Source organism: Mchenga conophoros, linkage group LG5, assembly GCF_057382185.1.
Source record: "Mchenga conophoros isolate Kocher_MC1m ecotype Shallow Benthic linkage group LG5, M_conophoros_male_GT1.1, whole genome shotgun sequence".
NCBI classification, from domain to species: Eukaryota; Metazoa; Chordata; class Actinopteri; order Cichliformes; family Cichlidae; genus Mchenga; species Mchenga conophoros.
In genome coordinates this window covers 9879940-9903545 of record NC_140530.1, presented here as the reverse complement: position 1 = coordinate 9903545, position 23606 = coordinate 9879940, and the positions used below count along the sequence as shown (strand labels likewise).

Genomic DNA, 23606 nt, shown 5'->3' with positions numbered 1-23606 from the left:
AGCTTGGCCAAGCTTTAAAAAACAAGTCTTGGATGGATGGGCCAAGACTGTAACGCAGTCCATCCATCCAGCTTAGCTTCCCCCATACACAAACTTTGTCGCTCTTTAATAATGTATTCTGACTTCCTTCATTGCTCAACATGATTAACGTGATAGCTGGAGCACTACGTCACTCGTGTCATTTTTGGTTCATGTTACATGTCCTGATGCTGTTGTTCTTCATGGGAGGATGCTCTCAGCCAGCATATCTGTGCAGGAAAGCGGCCTTGTTCTCACAGTCATCTGTGGCCCTGTAGCACCCGGTAATTACCCGTTAATTTCGTACGAAGCCCATCGTGGGTCACGTCCTTCATGTCCCAAAGGAGACCACATTAATATATTACACATCGCCAAAGAGAACAAGATTCAGCTCCAATTATAATCCTGTTAATATCGTATGTTGTCATTGGCTCCACTCTTAATAATAAACTCGCAGAGGGCCATGGTGACTATATTAACAAAATGAACATAATTTCAATCATAAGGCTACAACTGATGCTTTTTGTATTTAGGTGACTTTTTAGTCTATTTCTTTCGCTATAAAGCCTAACTACATCCCAATGTTTGTGTTTACATTTTGATAACAGCGCTCGTTGTTTACTGCGGGCAGGAGCGCGCACCTTATGCCTTTGTTTGGCTGCTAACCCCTTGAGCTCCTCGGCAACTCAGCCTCACTTCCTCTCACTCTCCCTTCATCAACACTGCAGGCAACACACAGCTGTGAACAAGCCGGAGCCTCTAGCAATTCTCCTGGCCCTTGCCCAGCTCACACAGTGTTTCTGAAAAACATTTTAATTGACGCAGCAATTAAGCCAGACAAGTCAAAACAGAGCTCTTGCGGAACCTCTATATGAGCAGAGTAATCTGCTTCCCCGGGCAAGTTTATCTTGAGAATGTGGAGTATTCATCCAAGATATATTGCTTGTATCTCAGCCAGGGAGAGTTCACTGCAGAGAAAATATTTGGGAATAATGTGCAGTTAACTGCAGTGTATCACCGCTGGGAGTAGTGGGAGATTAATTAGTGTACATCAGCATTAAAGGGTCGTGCCGGATTTTAACCGGTATAAAACAAATTATGCATGTTTGACATACACATGAAAAGCAGGCAGTTAGATTATTTTGCATTTATCAGTGCTTTTTAAACCTTCTCAAGGTTTTCTTTAAGTAAGAAAACATGAAACAATATTATGTGAAAATTATTACGCATAATGCTCAGTTTATATTTGAAAAACATTCAACTTCTAGATAAACGCCAACCAGAAAGACTTGCTTCAGATCAGCAGGTCAGCTGCTGTAATTGCTCTAAAACTGAGGCTACGTCCACACGTACCCGGGTATTTTTGAAAACTGAGATTTTTCTATGCGTTTGCACCTTTCGTCCACACGTAAACGGCGTTTTCGGTCACTGAAAACGGAGATTTCTAAAAACTCTGGCCAGGGTGGATAATTTCGAAAACTCAGTTTTTGCATTTACGTGTGGACGAGAAAAACGGAGAAAACGCAGCATCAAAGGTGTGCGCATTTTTTGACGTCACACTGTGCGCCACGTTATTGTTTCCATGAAATGAATTTCTACAATACTGTTACTGTTAATTTTACTCTCTGCAGTGTTTAAATGCTTACATATACACACACAGTTACTGTCCCTCCACACATACGACTCGGTTCTGCTTCTATGCCCCAGCTTTGTTTACTTTTTCCCACTGAGGCTTCTACACTTCTGATTGGCCAACATTTCTACACGGTTAGGAATATATCGCCACCTGTTGCTTTGGCATGTTCCTGGCAGCGTTTTCCTTCATTTCTGCATGTACGTGTGGACGTAGCCTGAGGCCGCCAAACAAAAATCTTTTATCAAGATTCGTCTCATGTCACATGTTGTAACCTTTACCTGAAGTTACCAGAGCATGAGTGTCACGATTATGTGACATTAAAAAACAAAGGGGGGTAATTAAGTAAACAATTTGTGTCATTGTAAACAGCATGTTTTTAAAAAGTAGGGTAAAAGAAAGTAATAGAAAATAATTATAATAAGGATATAAGGATTCTGGTTAAAGCATACAAATCTGGTAAAGCTGCCCCTGGTCCTGCTGGAGGCTTCTTCCTGTCAAAAGGGATTTTTGTCCTTCCCACTGTCACAATGTGCTTGCTCATGGGGGAGAAGGTGACTGTTGTTTTAAATTTCACGCCCTGTAAATAAAACTGAATTGATTGAAATTGAGTGAAAGAATGGGAAACTTACAGAAATATCCATCTATCAGTCATCTTCCCCTTAACCTTGTCTAGGTTGCAGAAATGAGCACACCTCATTTTGTCAGATGTTATTTCTCACAATAAACCTCAAGGCCCTTTTTAAATCAAAACAAGCAAGAGTCAGATTGAGAACCAAGGCTGCAGATGGAAGCTTTACTAAAAAGCGGTGTTTTGAAAAGTCTCAACAAGATCTTGAGCTTTATTGTGAAAGGTTTATGTGGAACATAATCAAGCGGACACGCGATGCTGTTACCGTTGTTGTTGCTAACCTCAAACAGTGTTGGTCAAGTTACTTGAAAAAAGTAATCAGTAACTAATTACTGATTATTTCCCCAAAAAAGTAATCCCGTTACTTTACTGATTACTTATTTTCAAAAGTAATTAATTACTTAGTTACTTAGTTACTTTTTAAAAACACGATTTACAACCTGAATAGGTGATAAAGCGATAGCTCTTTCAGCCCAATTCTACTTTTTCTACATAATCCATCATACAAAATGTAATCAAATGGAAAAGTCTCTTTTTAAAACTTGTTTTATTAGTTTTAATCTTTTAACTTTATGCATCAAGCAAAAAATTTAATTATATGCAACATTCTCTGACTGGAAGAAATTTGTTTAATATTTTAATTTCTGCACATTCCAGCACATAATGTTTTTTTTTTGTGTGTGTTTACACTCAGTCTTTCAAATAGATGCAAGTAAAACACAGCAGAAAATAAATAAAGTCAAAGACTAGCGGTCCTTTTGCTCTATTTTCACCTGTAAAGCAGGAGTTGGGTAGGCGGAGGTTTACCCTGGTGCAGGTGTGCCGCGGCGGTCAGTGGAAGAATCCGCGAGTTTCTCTGTGAGTTCCCCATTACGTGGTAGCGCACTCAGTGCTTGCTTGGAAGTTTAGGGGGTTTTTTCGCTGTAAAAAGAAGTTTTCTTCCCACGCACAATGGACACTAATGTTTTTGTCACTTTTTATGGAATCAAACTCAAAGTAAGGTCAGTACTTCCACGCTTTAAACGCTGCACGCTCATACTCTCTCCCGCACTCGATATATGATGCACTGTTGATCTGCACACAGCTGTTGTCACGAACGTCGCACTTGCTTAGAAATTAAGAAATACTTAAGAAATTAATATAGCCACTACAGTGACCATCAGAACGATGAAAAAATATTGCCGTAAACAGTTTATTTTGCGACACCACGAAACAAATGATAGCGTAAAATGAAACGATAGACGTTTTTATATTGTCATTCGATATATATCGTTATATCAGCCCTAATTTAGATGACATTATTAGAGAATGTTAACAGCAGACCTTGTGTGTGAAGCCCTAACGACAAAAGGACAAAATGTCTGCAGGCATATCAACAGACATTTAACAGCACATGAAAGCATCCTTCACAATGAAGGCACGGCTCATAAAGGAGAATTAAAAAGGAGAGGGAACCCTGTGACAGGTAAAGTATCAGGTGTGTCAGTGATTGTTTGGGGTCATGACAGCTCTTTTCAGAGCTCGCTCAGACTTCCCGTCTGATTAACGCATGAAAGTGAATTTTCTTGACATCTCGAGAGGCGTTGCCGAGCAGCTGAAGCACACTGTTAAGAGAAAGAAGTGTGGATGTGTTAAACCTGGAACGACACAGAGGTAGAGGTAGGCTTGAGCTGTGAAAAGACTCATCGCTGCGTCTATCAGCAACTCTGGTGTCTGCGTGTTAAAAGCTGTTTCAGAACTTGACGTAACTTGGTTGTTAGATTTTGCAAGTTTCTTTGGCAAGAATAGAAAGAGAATGGAAAGCCGATAATGTGCAACTTAAACTAGGTATAATTTAAATATGCCAGGTTTTATCATCTTCTGTTGATTTTATTTCACTGAGCTTTCATGTTCTGTTGCCTTAGTTTTAGCTAAAAGACACTCCTGCTTTTCCCTTAACCATGCAAATCATAATAAACTGAGTCATGGTGTAATTACTTCTGACTGTGATGTTAGTCTCTGATGCCACTACGGATTTTTTTTAAGGTGCAATATGAGGTGCAACTACAATACCCTATGTCCAAACTGATGACCATAACCACCACAATAGCACATGTGCAACAAGTGCCTCCCACATCATTGCCAGTCTAAGCAACGCCCAACTTTTTTTCTTATTTCTGGCGTAATACTTTTGTGGAAACAAACTGCATCCCCTAAAACAACTCAAACACTTTGCTTGAACGTAGAGTAGATTTACAGATCGTCTCCACAGAGTCCAGCACTAGTGCTAATACGGCAAACACAGGGGTGAGCTTTACCACGGGCCTCAACGCAACAGTTAATTATGCCCAGAGCGTATCACCAGAAGCCCAGCATCTCACCTAGCCATAGTTTATCTTTCCGCTGCTAATTTGTTCCAATCAATTACCTTTGGAAAAAGGAGGCTTCCAAATTTACGGGGACAGGAAGGGGCTGTTTATTCATTCCTGCGCTTTTTTGTTTTGTGCCAATCTTTTAAATATTCCCTCAGGTTGGTTTTGTGCTGGGAGGCCTCCATTAAAAACCCATCGCTCACCACGGGGTTCAGCATGTGACAGAGAAGGGCACCTGGACCCCCTGGAACCTCTCTCTCTGGAACCTCTTGGAACAGAGGGGAGGTTAACTGACTTAATTACAGGCTTTAAAACAGCAAACACTCATCACAGTTGAGCAGGATTACTGAGATCTGTCTGACAGCATTTTGAGTGAAGAGAAGAAACACTTTCAAGGTGGGCTATGATATCAGTGGTGACCCACATGAGGTGGACCTGAGAGCTTTGTCTTTTTTCTCTAGGTGTCAACTACAGTGACACAGAAATGCATTCACTGCTCCCTGAAATCCACACCACTGAAGCTCAACTCCAGTTAAATGACAAAATATGGACACATCCCATGGTGTATGATTACTGAATGGGTTTTCTGTGTTTATGTTTTTTTTCTGTGTCTATCCTGGAGAGCTCATCCAACAAACTTTCTGCAACTCTATTCTTGACTGTGCAGCCCTACTGTGCTGCTTTTAATTCCACCCTGAAAGATAAAACATAAGCATGTCAAAACTTGGGAAGGTAGGAGAAGACAAGCAGGGGTAAAACCTGATCCACACTGTAGCCCATGAGAGGAACTTTGGACTGATTCAGAGCTCGGAGGGAAAGAAGTGGGAGTGAAATCCTAGCTCACTCTGTGCCTGCCTCTCTTCCTCTCATCCCCTTTTCTCTGTCCCGGCCTCCCTCTGTCAGAGCGCTTCATCTTGGACTCTAGGCGCGTTTGTCTTCTCGCAGAAAAGAAATGCAAAGTAGGCTGCGCCGAAACTCTGGGAAACGCCACAGGACGTCCCTCGAGGGGGGAGAAATTAAATACGGCCACTAAGATCCACACAGTAAAGTGGCAATAAAGTATTCATTAACCCACCATTGAAGGGCTAAGCAGGAAAACAAGCAACTGAGTTAAGAAGTCAAACAGGGACTTAGAACACACAGTAACACCACGCTCTTTCATCTGAAGATTTACAAAACAATAAGAGGCTTGGAGAGCTCATGAGCATGTACATCTCGCCGAGAGAATCAAAGAAAAGGATGACAGAACAAAGTTAGCAACACCAGGGCATTACCAAATAGTTTCACAAATATTTCCCTTACTACTCATAATCCTCTCTGCTTTTATATTGCAACACATCTCCCACTGTTGGTCTGGCAGCGTGCCAGGTGGAGTGCAGGATGTAAACAGTCTCTTTTCCTCTTGTTGATTTTCATTTTCCCATCTGAGGACCTCATTTTTCACCTCCACTCTAAATTGCTGTCCTCCCTTTGGAGCGCCACAGTGGTGCTCCTCGGACCCGGACCGAGGAATCCTATAGGAAGCACGGTAAAAGGCCTGCGGGGATCCTGTGTGCGGCATTCATTGACAAAAAAGGCCTGATGCCAGTTTGACGTCCACCCCCAGGTCTCCCAGAATGTGAATGAACTTCTATGAATAAGAGGCAAACCTACACAAACACCCCTGCAGCTATAGGACCTTCACAGGGGGAAGAGTGTGTGGGCGACGCCAAACAACAACAACAACAAGGGGACTTGCATGCCAGGGTCTCCCCTTTTTCATCTCCCTCACCAATCAAGAGGACACAACACCACAGGGGGGACATTTACAAAAAAACAAGCCTATCAGGGGGTCACTGCCGGCCCCAGCCCATCCTCAATGGGTGGGATCAAGAGTCCGTCCCCACACTCTGCAATTAACACCTACTCCACCAACATGCAAAAGAGAAATCTCCAAATCAGCATTTCAAAACCACACCACAACAAAGACATCAAAGTGCATGCATTGTATTATGCCCGAGTGCTCTTATGGGTTAAACTCTTCAGTGTGTCTTCCAAACGGCCTCATTTCCCCTTACCAACGTGGAATAATGTATGACCTCATCAGTGATCGGATGAAGAGGTGGGAAGCAGGGTCTAAACATGGTGAAAGGTTTTAGGCGGGAGGTGAACTGCTGACTGCAGTTTATGAGCTGAATAGCGCACAGTTTCTGTGTTCTGCACTCCAATCTCACAGACGACTTTCTCTGTCCTAGCAGTATGGGTGACTGGTGATTGATAATGAACATTTGTTTGTCACTAAATGCGAATCTGAAGAGGTCAAATGTTCCCCTGGATTTACTTACTATCACTTTTTTAAAATTTTCTGAAACCCCAATAAAAAGTCACAGCGCAGCAGAAATAATCCAGTTTCATCACTGCGGCCAGCTGCACTGATACACAGCAACTAGAAACATCATGAATGGAGCCGGGGCTTCAGCTGAAAAAGATATTTATGGATGTATGCTCTTCTTGTACACCGCACTTTAAAAACTCTGTGTTATGACTTAAACTACATGGCAGCGATTACGTCAGCTTCACTAACATGACCTAATGTTTGCAAAACCCTTTTTTCAACATTAATCTCTATCAAGATTATTATGACAAAGATTAAGTGGGAGTCAAATGTAAACACTTTATTTAAAACTTTACTCAGAAAGTAGCCGCTTGCTTGTTGAACAGTCTAACTAATCCTCGTATGATCAAATGTAAATATAGCATATTGTTAGAAAAATAAATTGGTGAAAAGTAGCCACCTTTAAATATATTTGCAAATTTTATGGTTTGTTCTTAAGTTGGAATTTGAGCTACTTCCACTTTCACAGCATATCAGAAATAAACATTATTTTCATTCCAGTAGATTTTATATGACAGCTTGTGCTACTAGGTGCTTTTCAGATTATTTAATTTACATGCAAAACACACAAAAATCTCAAAATACTCTTGTTTTTTTAAAAATCTGTTCCACTTCAGCTAATTCCAAGAGTAAAATGCTGCCCCAAAGTCAATGAATGAGAAACAATAATCGATTTGCAATCACTTTTAATACTTAAAATATTTTTATCTTATCATGGTTACTATACATACTTTACCTGAGCACTAACTGGGTGCTATCAGTGCTTCTACTTAAATAAATGGTCTACAGTATCTTTTAGTTGTAAAACAAATCATTTCATACTGTACATAGTAAACCTATGCTTGTCCAAAGTGCTCAAGTACTTGGACCGACCTCACACACAGAGAGCTGCTATGAAAGGTAGCGGCCTGACCATCGGGAGCAATTTGGGGCCTCATTGAAACAAGCTGTCAGATATCACAGTAAATATGTTTACACAGCAAAAGCATAGAAAACATACCATTAACATTATCAGCATTTCTGTCTTGACAGTTAACAAACTGATGGTCCAGTGCAGCATTTAATCTGTACTGGCAATATGCAGTCTATGACGTCACAGTGCATTGCACCATCTCAGCTATGGTGGATTTACTGCAGGGACGAAAAAAGGGCTCATCTTAGGAGTTCCAAGTCTGCAAGAGGCATCTGAAATACTACCCCCCAGCGTCAGAGGGTGAGAAATAATGTTGAGGTTGTAGATCAGAAGGTGACAGTGGCCTTGACCTCCCGTGTCTGGGTCACTCCCTCCCACTTGACCTTCCTGAGCAACTCCTATATACTTAGCGTCTTGATATGAGGGTGATATGAGATACCTCGTGAAGAGATAACGTTAAAAGCCTGCAACTACAGACGTGGACTGATTGTACTCTTTAGGCTAGAGTGAGGTAAGCATTCAGAAGCCTTAAGTAAGGAACAAGAACGAACAAGTGATGATTTGGCTGTTTGCAGCAAAAAACGAGCCAAGTGTCTTTTTGCAGCTTACCCCGGGGAAGTTTGGGGTGGTGTGCAGGACTAAAGTCACAGACCAGGAGGTACAAGGCAGGAGAGGAAAGGGACTGTTACCTTCAAAACCTGGTATGGCAGAACTGTGCTTTGAATATGATATGAACGTCTACATACAGCCCCGGTAGGGGGTTGGCGTTGGGGGTGGCGGGGTGAATTTGCAGAGGTTGAAGACAAGGTGGTTCAGTGTTCTGGATGAGCTGCAATGAAAAGAGTGCTTTGACAGGCTGGCTTCAAGGGAAGTGTTCAGGAGCAGATAAATGACTCAAACCTGAATACCATCCACAGTTTTAAGTCTCAAAAAGCAACGACAATTCTCTGTCTGATGATCTAAGATAACAGAAATTGGTGAGTATTAGACCGTGATAGGGATCAAGTCATCCATCTGCCCAGATGACAAGACAAAGAAGCACTTCAAAGCAGGTGCCATTCACCTGGGCAACCACTGAATTCATTTTACCTGTCTCATTATCTTACTCCCACACCACTGTGTACAGCTTCCTGTCTTTTTTACCATGTTTCTCTTGAGTTACATTTTCCTAAAGGAAAACACACAATGCCACATTCGAAACCGTAAACCTTTTGTGAAACTTGGGCGCAGGTTGAGCTGGATCCAAGAACTTGTGTAAGCCGTCTGGACCATTATTCTCCCTGACACCTTAATCTGCCACAAGAGAAACACTGGTGCTAAGAATATACAATGTTCAGCCTCAGCAGCAGTGCAAAGACAAAGCTAGTCTGAGTCTTCAACCTGTTCATCCGGTCTCCGGTAATGCCCTGTTTTCACAAGTGAGAAAAGACATGAAGTCCCACAGGAAGTCTTAATTATGCCACCTGGAAAGAACGAGCCTAGAAGACTGGCAGGTGTGCTAGATACCAACCAGGTTACCAAGATGTCAAGGCTGGGAATGCTACATCATTATCTATTATCAGTTTCCTCAACAAAGGAAAATGTAGTACAATGACAACAAAGGGTGACTGACGGTTTTCTCCTTTGAGAAGTTTTAGGCTACTGTTGGCAGTAAAACCTTTCCCTGGCAGCTTGTTGTGATTACAGAAACTAACAAAGTACATCATCTAACCTCATTACTTGGTTTCAACATGCAAAATAATTTACGACTCCAACACATTTGTCCATACTGTGACATAACCACGTCCTCTGCTCGGTTTGAGATCTCTAGTGCTCTAAACCTGCATATTTTGGCAATTTCATAAAAAACTGGAAGAGTGTACAGTTCCATAAATAGAAAACATATGTGCAACAGATAGCTACTGGTGGAAAGAAAGAAAAAATTACAACAATATCTGGACAGTTTGGGTGGTATTTTTCAGTCTTGTGAGGAGAGTCAGGGTGGCGGCATTAGATGCAGCAACATGCCCTTGAAAGACAAGATGGAGAGACAACACTGGGTCCTCATTCATTTTGAGAGACCATCTCGGTTTCACTGGCGAGTCACCTGACTCAGAAGGCTGCTCGTCAGGTGAAACCCTGACCAAAGCGCAAACGCCCTGCTCTCGATATGACAGATCTCATACTGCAGATGCAAAAAGAGAGCGCCGCTGACACGCCAGGAATCCAAAACACCCCAGTCCCCGTGCATTTACTGTAGTTCCGATGCCAGAGAAAGTTAGCTAAGTAGTAGAAGGAAAAAGGACATTAAGGCATAAGAGTTCGATTAGAGCTGAGCTGAAATTAACAGACTATTTGGCAGCTATTTTGATATGTTATGGTTAGAGTGGAGTTATTTACCAGTTCAGGCTTCTGAAATTAGTTCAGGCTTTTCTTTACCCAATATGACCAGTAGTTAAACTGTTAATTGGTTACAGCAACCATTTTTAATTCAGTTCAACTCAACTTTGTTTCTATGGCACCAAATCACAACAACAGTCACTTCCAGGTGCTTCATATTGTAAGATCCTATCAATCAGACCCCTACCCTAAAAACAATGTTGTTTATTCTCATAAACATGAAGCAATAATTTTAAGAGTAAAATGCAACTGAAATATATCAAATCAAAAGTTTATTTATTCAAATAATAATAATAATAATAATAATAATAATAATAATAATAAATAAACAATAATAATAATCAATATGCTTGGAAAATATGCTTCGCATAAACTGCATACCGATCAAGTAAATTTCATTTGATCAGATTCCATTAAATTAATTAATATTATACAGACCTATTGTAAAAGAAATTGTGTATGTATGTATTCAACTAACTGAAAGAAGAAGAAGAACAGTCCTTTATTGTGATTATATGTTCACACGTAAAGAAATTTAATTTGGTAATTCTCGGCACACATGAAAAGAAGCACACACACACATACATATACATATATATATATATACATACATACATACACACACACAACCAACACTATAAAACAATTGAATGCATACTATCCATATGTGCAGGTGTGAAGTATAAATATGTGCAGAAAGTCACAGATAGAATTTGGTAGAACTGAAGTCAGCATGTTGGATATATTTTTTTGAATGAATGACCACTTGATGACAATGGGAATGAAAAATCCCCCTTTTAACAGGAAGGACACTCAATGAGGGGCAGCACAACTGGTTGTGGATGGGAGTGGTGCGTGGGGGATCAGCTGTCACCTTCATTGGTTGCCCACAATCATCAGAAGCATAAGAACAATGTTCTTTCTTAACAACTCTGCACCTGCACACACCTGCACGCACACACACACATACACACACACACACACCTGCACACACACACACACTCCCTACATCCAGTAACCATATGCTGAAGAAAGAGAATCCCAGCAATGATACTACTCCCTCTTTTATCAAACCTTAGGACCACCCAAGCAGCATGTGATACTCTTTACAACCTCACAGCCATATGGCATTAGAATCAAGCAGAGGTGCCAAGCGGCTATATTCAATAACACTGAAACACAATGAGTCAATTCATGGACCATCATAAAGAAAAGCCTGTGCGCATTTAACAGCGATTGGCAGTGAGAGGATAAAACACATATTCCAGGAGGCGCAGCATCAGCGCCAGGTGGGAGGCTCAGACAGAGCTAACGGTTGGCTATGAGATGACACTGTGAACGCGAGTTTATTTGCAGAAGGAAATTGGCACTGATAGAGACGGGGCATCAGCTTACTGCTGGATTCAGGGGCAACATGCTGAAAGGAGCCAACAGACTCATCTTTTCAGGGAATATCACACGTCTGTCCCACACATATACCTGACAAGTAGAGGGGTGAGGGTGGCAGGAGCACTGTCTCCTGCAGTACTGCAGTCTATGGCCAACAGATGAATAAATTCAATTGCAAAACTTTATGACGATAAATTCTTAGCACATTTAAAAGCAATTATGCATTACAGATTACATTACTTTTCATTACGGATGTGAGTAAAACTTGAAGAAAAGAATAATTAGAACCTGCAACACATATTGATTCATTGCGAATCACATTAAAATATTATCCACAGACACAAATTCTAATGACACTGTGCTTTAAGTGAAAAGTACGCTGTTATTTTTCATCTTCAGTGCATTCCAATCAAAACAATAGACTCAGTGGTCCAGAAATAAAATGTAATCACGGTACTATCAGTCATCCACCAAATAGGGGGCAGAGTTAAGGTTGCAGGGGGGCAGAGACAGACAGATAATCGATCCCAGAGTCTGACCTCTCAGTCTGAGGCCGTTGGACGTATACCGCTGTGAAGCGTTCACTGATTACCTGTGACCAGACAAGCATTCATGCCTAAAGTTGGGTGAGGACTGCTGCAGACCAGCAGTCACATTTCATTTACGCCAACTGCTAAAAAGATTTAAATGAAGCTCAATGAAGTGAACATAAACCATGCTGTGCTCAGAAATTAGCTTGGCCAGAGAGATAAATAGATTTCAGGCTGAGCTGCATCCCATTTTAACATGAACTCAGCTTTTAATTGCTTGAGCACAAATCCCCACTTAATGTGTTTCCTCACACGTGTGAAGTTATAGGAAAACCACGCAACAGAAGTTATGTCCATAAATTAAAACAAATGTGTGAATTCTAAAGTCCTTAGCAGTGATTATAAATGAGAGACAAATTTTCCCCATAAAGTTTAAGGAGCGGCCGTTACAAATACAAATGTTTTGAAGTCATGTACACCGCAGCGGAGGATTAACACCATTTCCTGGAACATCGGGCTCAGCCTCTTTTTTCTTTAATATACACACTCTTCTCTACACCCACTCCATTAAATTAAAAGTCAGTGGTTTCCAGGCCAAGTTGGACGTTACAATTAAGTGACACTTTTGACAGCTGGATCGCAGCAGAGCACAAGTTGCTCCGGACCAAACTACACTTGCACTTAAACCACCGTCACCACTTGGCCGTTTGCGTTCAGTGGTTAACCACAGCGCCACAAATGACTTCTGTGTGGCTGCCGAGGGAGAAGAGAGTTTTACACTAAATATAACTGAGCTTAGCTGCTGTGGAGACAAGCTGAGGTCTGGGACGTGGCCAAAGTAATAGTGGTTTTCAGTGCTTTTTCAGTCATTACTCTACTGCCGTGGGGTTATATGGACTCAGGCCTCGCAAACAGTAATTAGAGATCACAGCAAAACATCAGCAGCAGCCCCAGACGACAGGGTCAGTGGTTTCGTGGCTTATGCACGCGGTCGGGCACCATTGCAATATTACTGCGAGGGTGAAATTCTACCAGTATGCTTGAAGCAAGTCAGATGTGCATCAAGAAACTGAAAGGGAAGCTGCAGGTTGTTATTACTGTCAGCAAATGCACAAGTAATAATACAAAAGATCAAAAGTTTAAACTGCATTTGTCACTGAAACAATCAATGCTGAATAAACACTTAAGGCTTCAGACTCAAACATGCACGCCGATAAGGTCACAAGTGTTAAGAGCCTGGGTTCATTCGGGCAACTAATCTATAGCTCCAAAGAAGAAAGTGACCATGGGAATGTGATGTGTGAACAACAGCAATAACAGTTTAAACATTTACTAGACAAGTGACAGGCTGGTTGTAAAAGGCCGAGCCCAAAGTCGAAGCGATACCAAACTACTGACTTATCGAAGCAGCTACTTCCCTGCTACACTGCTTTTTACATGACAGTTTCAGATTTGATCCTCATCTGTTGTTACTCGATGGAATTAAAAGCTAAACAGAAACATAACCACCCCATAACACGGGTTGACACATACCAGAATGCCTGGCATTTAACCCCAAAGGGAAGTTTCTAACCCTCTACGCTGCCACCCACCCACCAAAACACACATGCACTCTCACCCAATATAGACTACAGACTTTCCTGTGGGGTAAAAATAGTAGCCCGCTGTTTGCCGTTCACAGGAGGGCGTGCAGATGAGAAATATGTGGCTTAATGATGAGCCAGGGTGGCTTTCTCTTACTGCCACCTGCACTGCCTGTGGCGAGCCTGTTTATTGTAGCGGAGCTGACCCACATTCTGCCGTCATCCCGGTGGCTTTGGCCTCATGCGCAGTCAGAGGGAGGAGGTGGGGGCTAGTGTGCTGTAATCCTGATGATGTTATGGCATTTAAAGGACTTTTTACTTGTACTGACGGGACAGAGTGGCATTGCTGAAGTTAAGTGTGAGAAGCTTGTTTCCAAAAGGTGATAATTCTGAAGTGCTCTTTTGTGGTGCAAGACATGGCTCCACCCTCAGCGGTAGATTATGCTGGCCTGACTTTTCAAAGTGAAAATTTGCATGGAGACTCTTGACCCCGTGCCTCTGTTTGTTCTGAGCTGACGTTTGCCGTCTGCCTTAGCAATTAAGCAGACTAAGAAAAACTTTACATTAAAAGGCTTCTTCTTCTCTCTTTTTTTCGTAATCACCGGTCACGCCCGTTATGTCAACAACTGCATTTAAAGCATTTGAAGAACACAGCACAGCCTAAGTGATGTTCTGCGATTATTTTAAGCATATGAACTCACAGCAGCCCAGATGAGGCTAAAGTTCATGTGCCCAGAGTAGCAGAGCCATTAGTATGGATTTAGATTTGGATCTACTTTATGCAGGAACTGAAACATGTTATAGCAGAAATGTGGGCCAACAGAAGCAGCATGACTTTTTCCCTCCTCCCTGGAGTGTTTTGTCCATTTAGAAAATGCCATGTTTTCTGCAACACAGCGTGATATAAGCAGAACATTTAAAAGATTTAAAAAAAAAAGAAAAAATGTAACTCTTAAAATGTTGAAACTCAGATCTTGCGTGACTTGGGAGTCTCAGAGAAAAGGGTAGAGCACATACACAATTCTGCCCATCACTTCACTAATGCACTGTATCTGGTGTTAAACGAAGACTGGTTGCTTTATTTAAGATAACTTAGCTCAAAGATGCCAGAAAGTGATTATTACAATAGACAGGTTTTCATCTCCACAGGATGCATGTCTCCATTAAAATCATTAAAACAGAAGAAAACGTGCATTACTGTGTGTTAAAAACTGTTATTGAAACCATAATTGATTCAGTCCCCAAACAGGAAGATATTTTAATATCAAAACTTTCACTGTGTAAATAAGCTACTTATCTGATAAGAGTCTATCATGCCAGTCGACTTAAAAAAAAAGTCACTTGATTAGTTGTTATGGGTTTGCTTTGTCCCCAATTTGCTCATCTGACACTGACTACAGCTTTTTGCTGTTTAAAGTGAGGAAGGCTTCTTCAGCCAGAGTTGCCCTTTCTCCTCAGCTGATAAGCCTGAACAAAGTCTACTTGCTAAGTTTATCCGTTAGACTTTTTATCCATTAGATTTTGCAAACACAAATCTTTTATCAAATGCATATGAGCAGATACATTGTTCAACTTCCCGTGTCCTCTAAGTACACTGAGAGGGTTATTTTAGCATCGCCGAACGTGTTTTCCTGCTATAAAAGCTGCACACGCGACATGGAGGAAAGGCAAAAGCAATTAGGTCCCATGATTTACTCTACCTGCTTTAATAGGGAAGTGAGGGCCTCCCAGACAGAGGTCATGGTTCTTAACCTCGCTGCTCTGCTACCAAGTTAATCAGTTTGAAACATGTGTTTAGTTCAGCACAGACAAGCAGCTTTATAGCTGCAATTTAAGATTTTTCTTCACAGGGTGACTCACTGGCATAATGATCAATAATTATGAAGTGGGACCTGAAAATTAACTCATACCCTCCTGTAGTCTCACCATAAAAGACCTGCATATTGCCCATACTTGTCTTCAAGCTGTGTTCCATTTATGCCGCCGCTCAGAGGCAAACTGCCTTCCCAAACAGCTCAAGCAAAAAACTTTACACATCATGATGCATCAGGGGAAGTGCAGCCAGCTTGCCAAGGTAAGGACTACAAGGCCCCTCTCAAAAAAGCAATTAAGGCAGAGGGAGTCATAATATTGAATGGAGAGGGGGGTGCATTCCTCTGAGAGAGGCAGTAGCAGTAGACTGTGAAATTCATATTGACTAGAGAGGCAAACATACACAGGTAAGCAGCAGTGCCCAGCTTTTTCCTTGTCAGCCAAAGAACAGCGCCTGTAGTCTGTCGCTTTCAAATATATAAGTTCAGCCATCCAAAGATGAACCTATACACAAGCTCACTGGACACAGAACAGCTTATAGAGTAAAAAAACCAACAACACGCACACAAACAATTTGCACAGTTCTCTCTAAAACAACACAGCACTAAGATGATATCTGGAAAATGAAAAAACTGCTGAACTCGGGATGTGAGCTCACTGGTGTGTTAAATCCCACTTGATTAAAGCAGGAAAACGCCTTCGACAATGAACTGTGCCAGTCCACTTAATTAAGTCAACTTGTACTACCAGGGAGCGCTGGGAAACGAAGAAAGCAAAAGCAAACAGGGGAGCTGCCGCTTGCTCCCCGAGCTTTTCTCTGGATGCTAATCAAAGGCTTGATCTACGAGCAGGACAGGCCCCGGGGATGTCGCTCTGCTTGGCTGATCCTGGCAATTTGCTCTTGGTAATACCCTCTCTCTCACTCTGCACCCCGGAGAACCCGGAAGACCATCTCACCTAATCTGTATGGCCGATGGAACGCACAAATACAACCTCCCCCCGCCTCCCAAAGTGCATCTGCTTCACCAGAGAATAATCACATAATGGCCATGGAGTTATTACATGCTCCTTATTATCCCATCTCTCTTTGTGGCTCCAATTTAGAGATTCAGTACTAAAGAAGACTGAAGATAAAGACACTGCATTTGATTAACTAAAACAATAATCATGTATATGCTCTCAAAATGGGCGAGACGTACACATTTCTCAATATGTGCATCTGCTCCGTCACTGTTTGTGTTTGTATTTGTGCAATACAGGCCAGTGGGAGCATCTGGTGGTTATTATGATGCCTGGAGGTCTGAGGAAAGGGAGCAGCGTGCGTATGAGAGTTGCATGATTTGTTTGTGGTCTGCGCAGCGCTGCTCTGGTGATGCTCTAAGTTCTTCCTCTGAAAAACCCTCAAGAACTTATCAAAGCCACAATCACTCCAATTGCACAACTGTCATTTCATCAGTCAGCCGGTGAGCAAACTCATGGCAGAGGAAAAACCAGCACTGACTAAAACACAGGAAAGCCAGGAGTAAACCAAGAATTAGAAGCAAGAGGGAAGATGAGGGTAGAAGAGAGCAGTTCAGGTTCCCACCTTTAAAAGAGATGAAGACACGGGGCGCGGCCAGTGGCTCATTGCTCACTTGGTTCCCAAAAGCCAAGCCGCACAGTGCCAGGAGGGTGTGGACCGTCCACAGACCGTCCAGCTGCATGGTGGACCAACCTCCTGTAGCTCCAAAGGCTGCTTTTTGTTTTTTTTGTTTGTTTTTTTAAATCTGCAGGGACAAAAAGAAACACGTGAGAAGAGAAGATGCTGACTCTACTTTACACTTAAAACCAAAAAAGAATCTGCCACCGTGAGCCTGTTTTTCATTTATAATTTTATGTGACGCGTCAAATCTGTATCTCCCAAGGGCCCCATCACACTTTTGGGCGACACCGCACCGAGGTGCAGAGTTTACGCCCAGATTTCTGGGAGCTTCATTAAACTGATGAGTCCTAATGGAAAGGAGCCAGACTTTTAGAGACTTGCACATTGCTTCCATTTGGTAAAAATTATGTTTGTTTTTCAGAGCGCGACAAAATAATGGCAGGATCGCGCTGACTCCACTGAAGCTTTTCTTCTGCTCCTCTACACGCAACCAAAATGCATTCCTGCATCATGACACCACGCTGTAATTACTGGGTTCACCTAATGCCAGGCTATACCACAACTTCACACTTACTTAAGGAAAATAGCACAAAAATAACATTGTGATTGATGCATCTCAAATACAGGTCTTAGCTGTTGATTAAAGAAAAGGCCTGCAAGTAATGACAGCCTCAAAGCTGAACAACTAAAAAAAAGGTGGTGACATTAATTGTTGATGAAGTATAGATACCTTTAAGCAGCTGATGTTTCACACATATGTGACTGACCATAAGAAATACTCGTGTATGCGGCTACCTCTTTACCTGCAAAACTTTTCTTTTCCACCTTTGTTCCCATAAAGCCTCCCTGAGCTCACTGACCGGACACCTACAGCCTGCATATCTCCTCTCCGCACAAACCACTGACACTTCAAACATTGGACGAATTTCCACCTCAAAAGCACCTTCAGAGACCTCAACAGAGCAGAACAGTCTTCAGACTGGTTGGCTGAAGCGAATTTATGAGTAAAAGCAGCTGTTTAAACCTCGGCTGTTTACAATTTGTAAACCATCCAGCTGTTTATTCTAAGAGAGAGGCCAACTCCTTCGCACAAGCGCATGAAATCAAACAAGGCACCGCTCACAGATGACACCGAGGATTGCGAAAGACACACCGTACCATGAAGTAAAAAATACAAATATGTATGTCATAGACAGTGATATGAAATATTAATACAAAAGTTTACAAAAACAAAAAACAAAAAAACAAAAACCCTTTTAGTCATGGAAACATCATATTAGTCCAAATAGCTTAAAAGAAGAAAAGGTCTCAGCTTCTTCACAGTTTATTAACTGACATGTGTTGAACAAATGTAATGCAATCATTAAAACTTACAGACGGAAACCAGTAAAATCTGGATGGACAGGGCTCAGTGGCTACAGCGCTGCTTTAATCCAGCAGACAAGAAAATAACCATCTGCATTTGCTGCCGATTAAAAACATTTTTTAAAACATTTCACAGTTACCGTGACACAGGGAAATTCCTCAGTGTTGTATTGTATGTAAAAATAAATAAAACACTATACAACTTTATTCACGTGCATGTATGAATGTGTTCTTCGGCAATGAATAATAATAATAAAACAAATTTCATGCAAAAATGTTGAATGTTGCTGAAACACGCTGAAATGTGTGTAACAGACTGGCAGTCTTGGCTACACATGGACGACAGAACTGTAAACAGTCTGGTGCGGTATTAGAGCGCACGGTAAACTGCACAGCTATTAAATAAACAGTGATAATGATTCGCGCTGGAATTGATTTTCCGATCAAAAGAAATTAATAATGATCATAATTTGCTGTTTCTGTTTCATTGTTTCAAAAAGAAAATGAGAGAGTCGGTAAGGCGTGGTGCCAATCATAAATTCAAGTATTTGACAAAAAAAAGCGCGATCCTGTATGCAGGTAACATGTTGCGTGATATTCATAATAAGGAAATAAAGTGTAAAATAAATACATAGATACATAATCACAAAGGAACAGTCCATACAGGCTTACCTCACGGGTCTCCGGATATAAGTTCAGCCTTGCAAGTCATTGAACAAACCAATTCCAACAGATCGATCACTCTCTCTCTCTCTCTCTCTCTCTCTCTCCAAGTTGAAAGCAGTAATAACAATAGAAAATCCCGGCGCGGCTTTCTGGTCGAACCCCGTTCAGGAGTGGGGTGGAGGTGGGGTGGGGGCACTTTGTACCTGTGCGCACTGCGTGTCTATTGGCCCCGGAGTTGTCAGTGAACACAATGAGAAAAATTACAGTTGCGCGAAAATAAAAAGGGAGAAAATGTTCCTAACTGAACCTTGTGCGTGACCGAGAGTCGATTGGATGCTGTCGTCGCACGACTACAATCAACATCTCGTGGGGGGGAAGCCGCTCGATACAAGAAAAGTCCCCGCGGTGTCCAGACGCGTAGCGTGTGCTCCGTCGGAAAGTTGGGCGCTCCTGACTGTAGGGAGGCAGGGCGCTAGCAGGTGGATGCAGAGGCCCATTTGCCTTAAACACACCCACAGGGCGGACAGCGACAAGCCGAGCCGCCCATCAGTGAGCCTGCCAGCCTGGGGGGGGGGGGGACGACGGACGTGATTTACTACCTTATCATACCACAGTCAGAGAATAGACTTTATACTGTGCTCTGGTCTCGCGTAGCTGACTGAAAGTGTATTTGTATCACCATTTCATCATGGAACATTTATTATTACACAGAGATCAAAGCAGAAAGTTTTAGGATCATCCCCTTGTGACGATTTTATCAGGGGTTCACACCTTATTTAAACAAGATCAGGATTAACGCACTAACAGAGACAAAGTGTTCTGCGCCAGGTCCCACTGTCTGCCGGTCTTTATTTGTTAACTATGGGCTTTCAGTGGTGTTATGACAGTGTAATAAGTCATCAGTCTTTTTTTTAATAATTAGTTATTTTCTACTTTGTCTGTAAAACAAAGTAGAAAATAACGATTAGGGTCCTTTTTATAGATATACGGTCATACAATGAGACAGCCGAAAGTGTTCACAAACTGGCAATTCAAAGGCTGTATACCAACCAGAAACAGATGTGTAAAATAGAAAACTAAATCAGACAACAATACTTTTCAAATCATTTCAAATTTAACTCAAAAGACAAATGTTGAAAAACAGCCTTTAAAAAATAGACATGCATCGAAGCTGGAGCCAGTTTCATGCTTCAAAAACAGATGGGACAGGGAAATACAAGACTGGGGAAGTTGTGCAGTGCTCAAGAAAAAACTATGAAACACCTGTTTCAGAATCTGTCAGTAATTAAGATGATAAGTGACAGACTGGGCATAAAAAGAACTCAGCAGGGCTGAGTTTCTTAATATTAAATTTAAATTGTTTAAAATAAAGATTTGTTCATCTAAAGTTGCCAAGAATTTGGGGTTTTTATCATATATGATGCACTGCATAATTAAAAGATTCATAAAGTGAATAACAATCTCTGTAGGCAGGGACATGGCCAAAAAACAAAACTGTTTTCATAACCCACAGAGAGGTAGGATTCTTTTTGGAAATCCCACAAGAGGCTGAGAATCACTTGAAAATCACATGAAAACTAGAAATAGAGCTGCTTTCTCCAAACGTGTCTAACACTGAGGCAAAGTGGGGAAAATGTCCTGTGGGATGACCAATCAAAAACTGAAATTCTCTTTTCCAGGTTAACGAGAAGAGGGAGCATTTGATTTACTATCACCACACAGTTGAAGAGCCATCATCCATGACTGCATGAGGCTTCATTTATGTCTGTCCTGGGTAACCTGCAGATTCAGAGGCATCAATAATGTTAAAGAGTGTACACAGTTTTTGGAGCATCACAGACGGTCATCAGGAGAGCATCTTTGGTCAGGAAGTGTCTTGGCTAGTCAGAAAGATGATCCCAAACCTCTTACTACAACATTATGGATTTGAAGCTGTAGGGCACCCACCGAAGAGATCTGGCACAATTTTAAAAAGAAAACGTAATAAAGGAAGACCTGACCAGCTAGAATCTCAAAAAACTTAGATGATGACAGATATGTTTTGATAGGTTTTACATTCTTTTGTCTGCATTGTGTTCTATGTTTACTTGGAAACCGTGTTTAATGCATGGCTGCAGAAAGTTATTTGATAATCATTCATAGAAAGCAGTGGTTAGCATTTAAAAGCTTTATTATTAAATGCAGGTAGATGTGAGATTTGCTGCTTTTTGCATGGAATTTAAAGCTACATTAAATGATTTTGGGCTCAAAACTTGGCATACGTTATAGTTAATTATTCCACTGGTCACCCTGAATGCTTAATTTTAACTTCCAAAGCAGGCAGTTGTATTTGTAAATTAAAAATTAGTCGGCTTTTTTGCACTCTGCTGGGCTACTTGGAGCCTGTAAAACACACTTGTCACAGGCCGTAAATACAAACCAATGAGATGAAAGAAAGTGAGAATTCTCTGTGGGTTTGTCACTACAAACAACACCTTTCATAGCACACAAAGTCATTTCATCAACTGTGATATAAAATTATAAATTATGTCAACTGTAATGCCTGAAAATAGTACAGGGAAGAAGATGACAGGCACGTTTTTAAAAGTGGCAGCAGAAGCAACAACAGTTTGCCAAGAAAAGACCAAATGCTAACCGAGGTAAGCAATTGTCAAGTATGATGATGTAAAGCTTTTGATACCACTTCTGTGTTTATTAATATGCAAATTAGTTAGCTGCACATGACGACTCGGAAAAAATATTGTTGTGTGAACAGCTCTGAGTCGAATTTCCCATCTCTTCAACAACCGCTATAGTACAGCAAAGAGTCTTACACAGAGGAGCTGTTACTTTCCTTTAAATCAGTCGATTGTATTTCCATCTTCTAGCTCTCTGACAACCAACGATGCCACCATCTGCCACCCACACATGAGGTGTGGAGGGAAAATTTTCAAGAGGAATTGGCCTAAATGGTGCATACATGTCTTCTTTTTTCTTTCAACAAGTGAGCGGCTTTAACTTAAATCCTTTTCAGATTCTTCTTCACGCCCAAAAATACACTTTAGCTCACCTTCCTCATACTTTTTAAAGTGTTTATCAAAACGACACAAAAATCACTCCTATTAGTTTCCATTCACGAGCTAAAAGTTTTGTGCATGCAAGTTTATTACAGGGTTACACTGATTTCTTTCTACTCAATATTTGACCCGTCAAGTCCATTTTTTTGTGACTTAGAGCACAGACAATGTCGCGATTGTCGAGTCTGACTTATCAGAAATTAAAACTCTTATCTTCGTTATGTACCCATTGATTTGAAAAAGGGTGAGTAATGTAATTCATTTGATGGTACATGGAAAATGACATTAAAATGGTTAATTTACTCCTCTATTCAAACACAGAGTTACCGCCTGTGAAGATATTCTAAAGCTCGTTGAGAAAATTAAACATTTTCCAGTTTTTAATCATATTCCATTCAGTGTCCTTTCACACCTGCATTATCTGCCTTTCATTCAATCTGGAGCTTTAATGGCGAGTCACCATTAAGCCTGTCGGGGAGTTTGAAAGTTTGCAAAAGAATTCAGCTGTTGGCTCAATGCTGTCAAAAGAAGCTGTCCCGCTCGACTTTTCTCGCATATGAAGCCGTGGCATTGGCTCTGCAGCCTTCATTTTGCAGCCTGACTCAACATAAAGGTTCTTTTTTAAAGTGACTTGGCAGAGGTCAAATAGAAAAGGATCAGTCTGATGAGTGCAAGTAGACTTCTTCCTCTTCAGAATAACTTCGGTATTCAGTAAAGACATGGCAGATTTTCTACGAGCCAGGACCTCATGCTTCTCCAAAGATATCCTACACAAGCTATCCAATTTGTTGAAAGGAAAAAACAATCATCTGTCAGCTTGATTGCATATATTTTATGCATGCATACCATCGAGTTTCATACATTGTTTCTAAGCGAGCCCTGAACTGCAACATTTGTGATAAAAATCTTGACAGTGCTTGATTCCAAGTTGCTGCTGACATCTATCTTAGAGATGCATGAAGTTGTTTTAAAGTTCTGGAGAAGACCCTGCATTTCAGGTGAGGTGTGAACAGTGCTTTTGGTGGTTCTGCCTGCAGGGCAGGAAGACATGCCAGGTGTTATATCAGTATTTGTTCAGGGGATCATCTGTAATGCAATCTAAAGTTCATGTGTGGAGAGATGTGACACACTGAATGCCCCATAGACACTTCTTTGTGGTTTTTATACTTGTTTTGAACCGTAAAAGATCTGAGGTTCCATATCTGAGATTTAAAAAAAATGTCGTGACTGTTGCTTTTACTCTGTTTTGTCTACTTTGCAAATC

General features: G+C 41.3%; 1 protein-coding gene across 9 annotated transcripts in view; it reads right to left on the bottom strand.

Moving 5' to 3' along the window:
• LOC146573759 (semaphorin-3F-like) overlaps positions 1-19731 on the bottom strand; it is a 61410-nt gene extending 41679 nt beyond the window's left edge. For all 9 annotated transcript variants that reach the window (XM_085273125.1, XM_085273126.1, XM_085273120.1 and 6 more), the window contains exons 1-2: positions 19293-19731; positions 17199-17379 (exon numbers count right to left, since the gene is read on the bottom strand). In XM_085273125.1, the coding sequence (XP_085129251.1) occupies positions 17199-17316 (118 nt within the window). In that variant the 5' untranslated portion in view covers positions 17317-17379; positions 19293-19731. The remainder of the gene's footprint in view (positions 1-17198; positions 17380-19292) is intronic.
• Positions 19732-23606: the final 3875 nt, after the last annotated feature.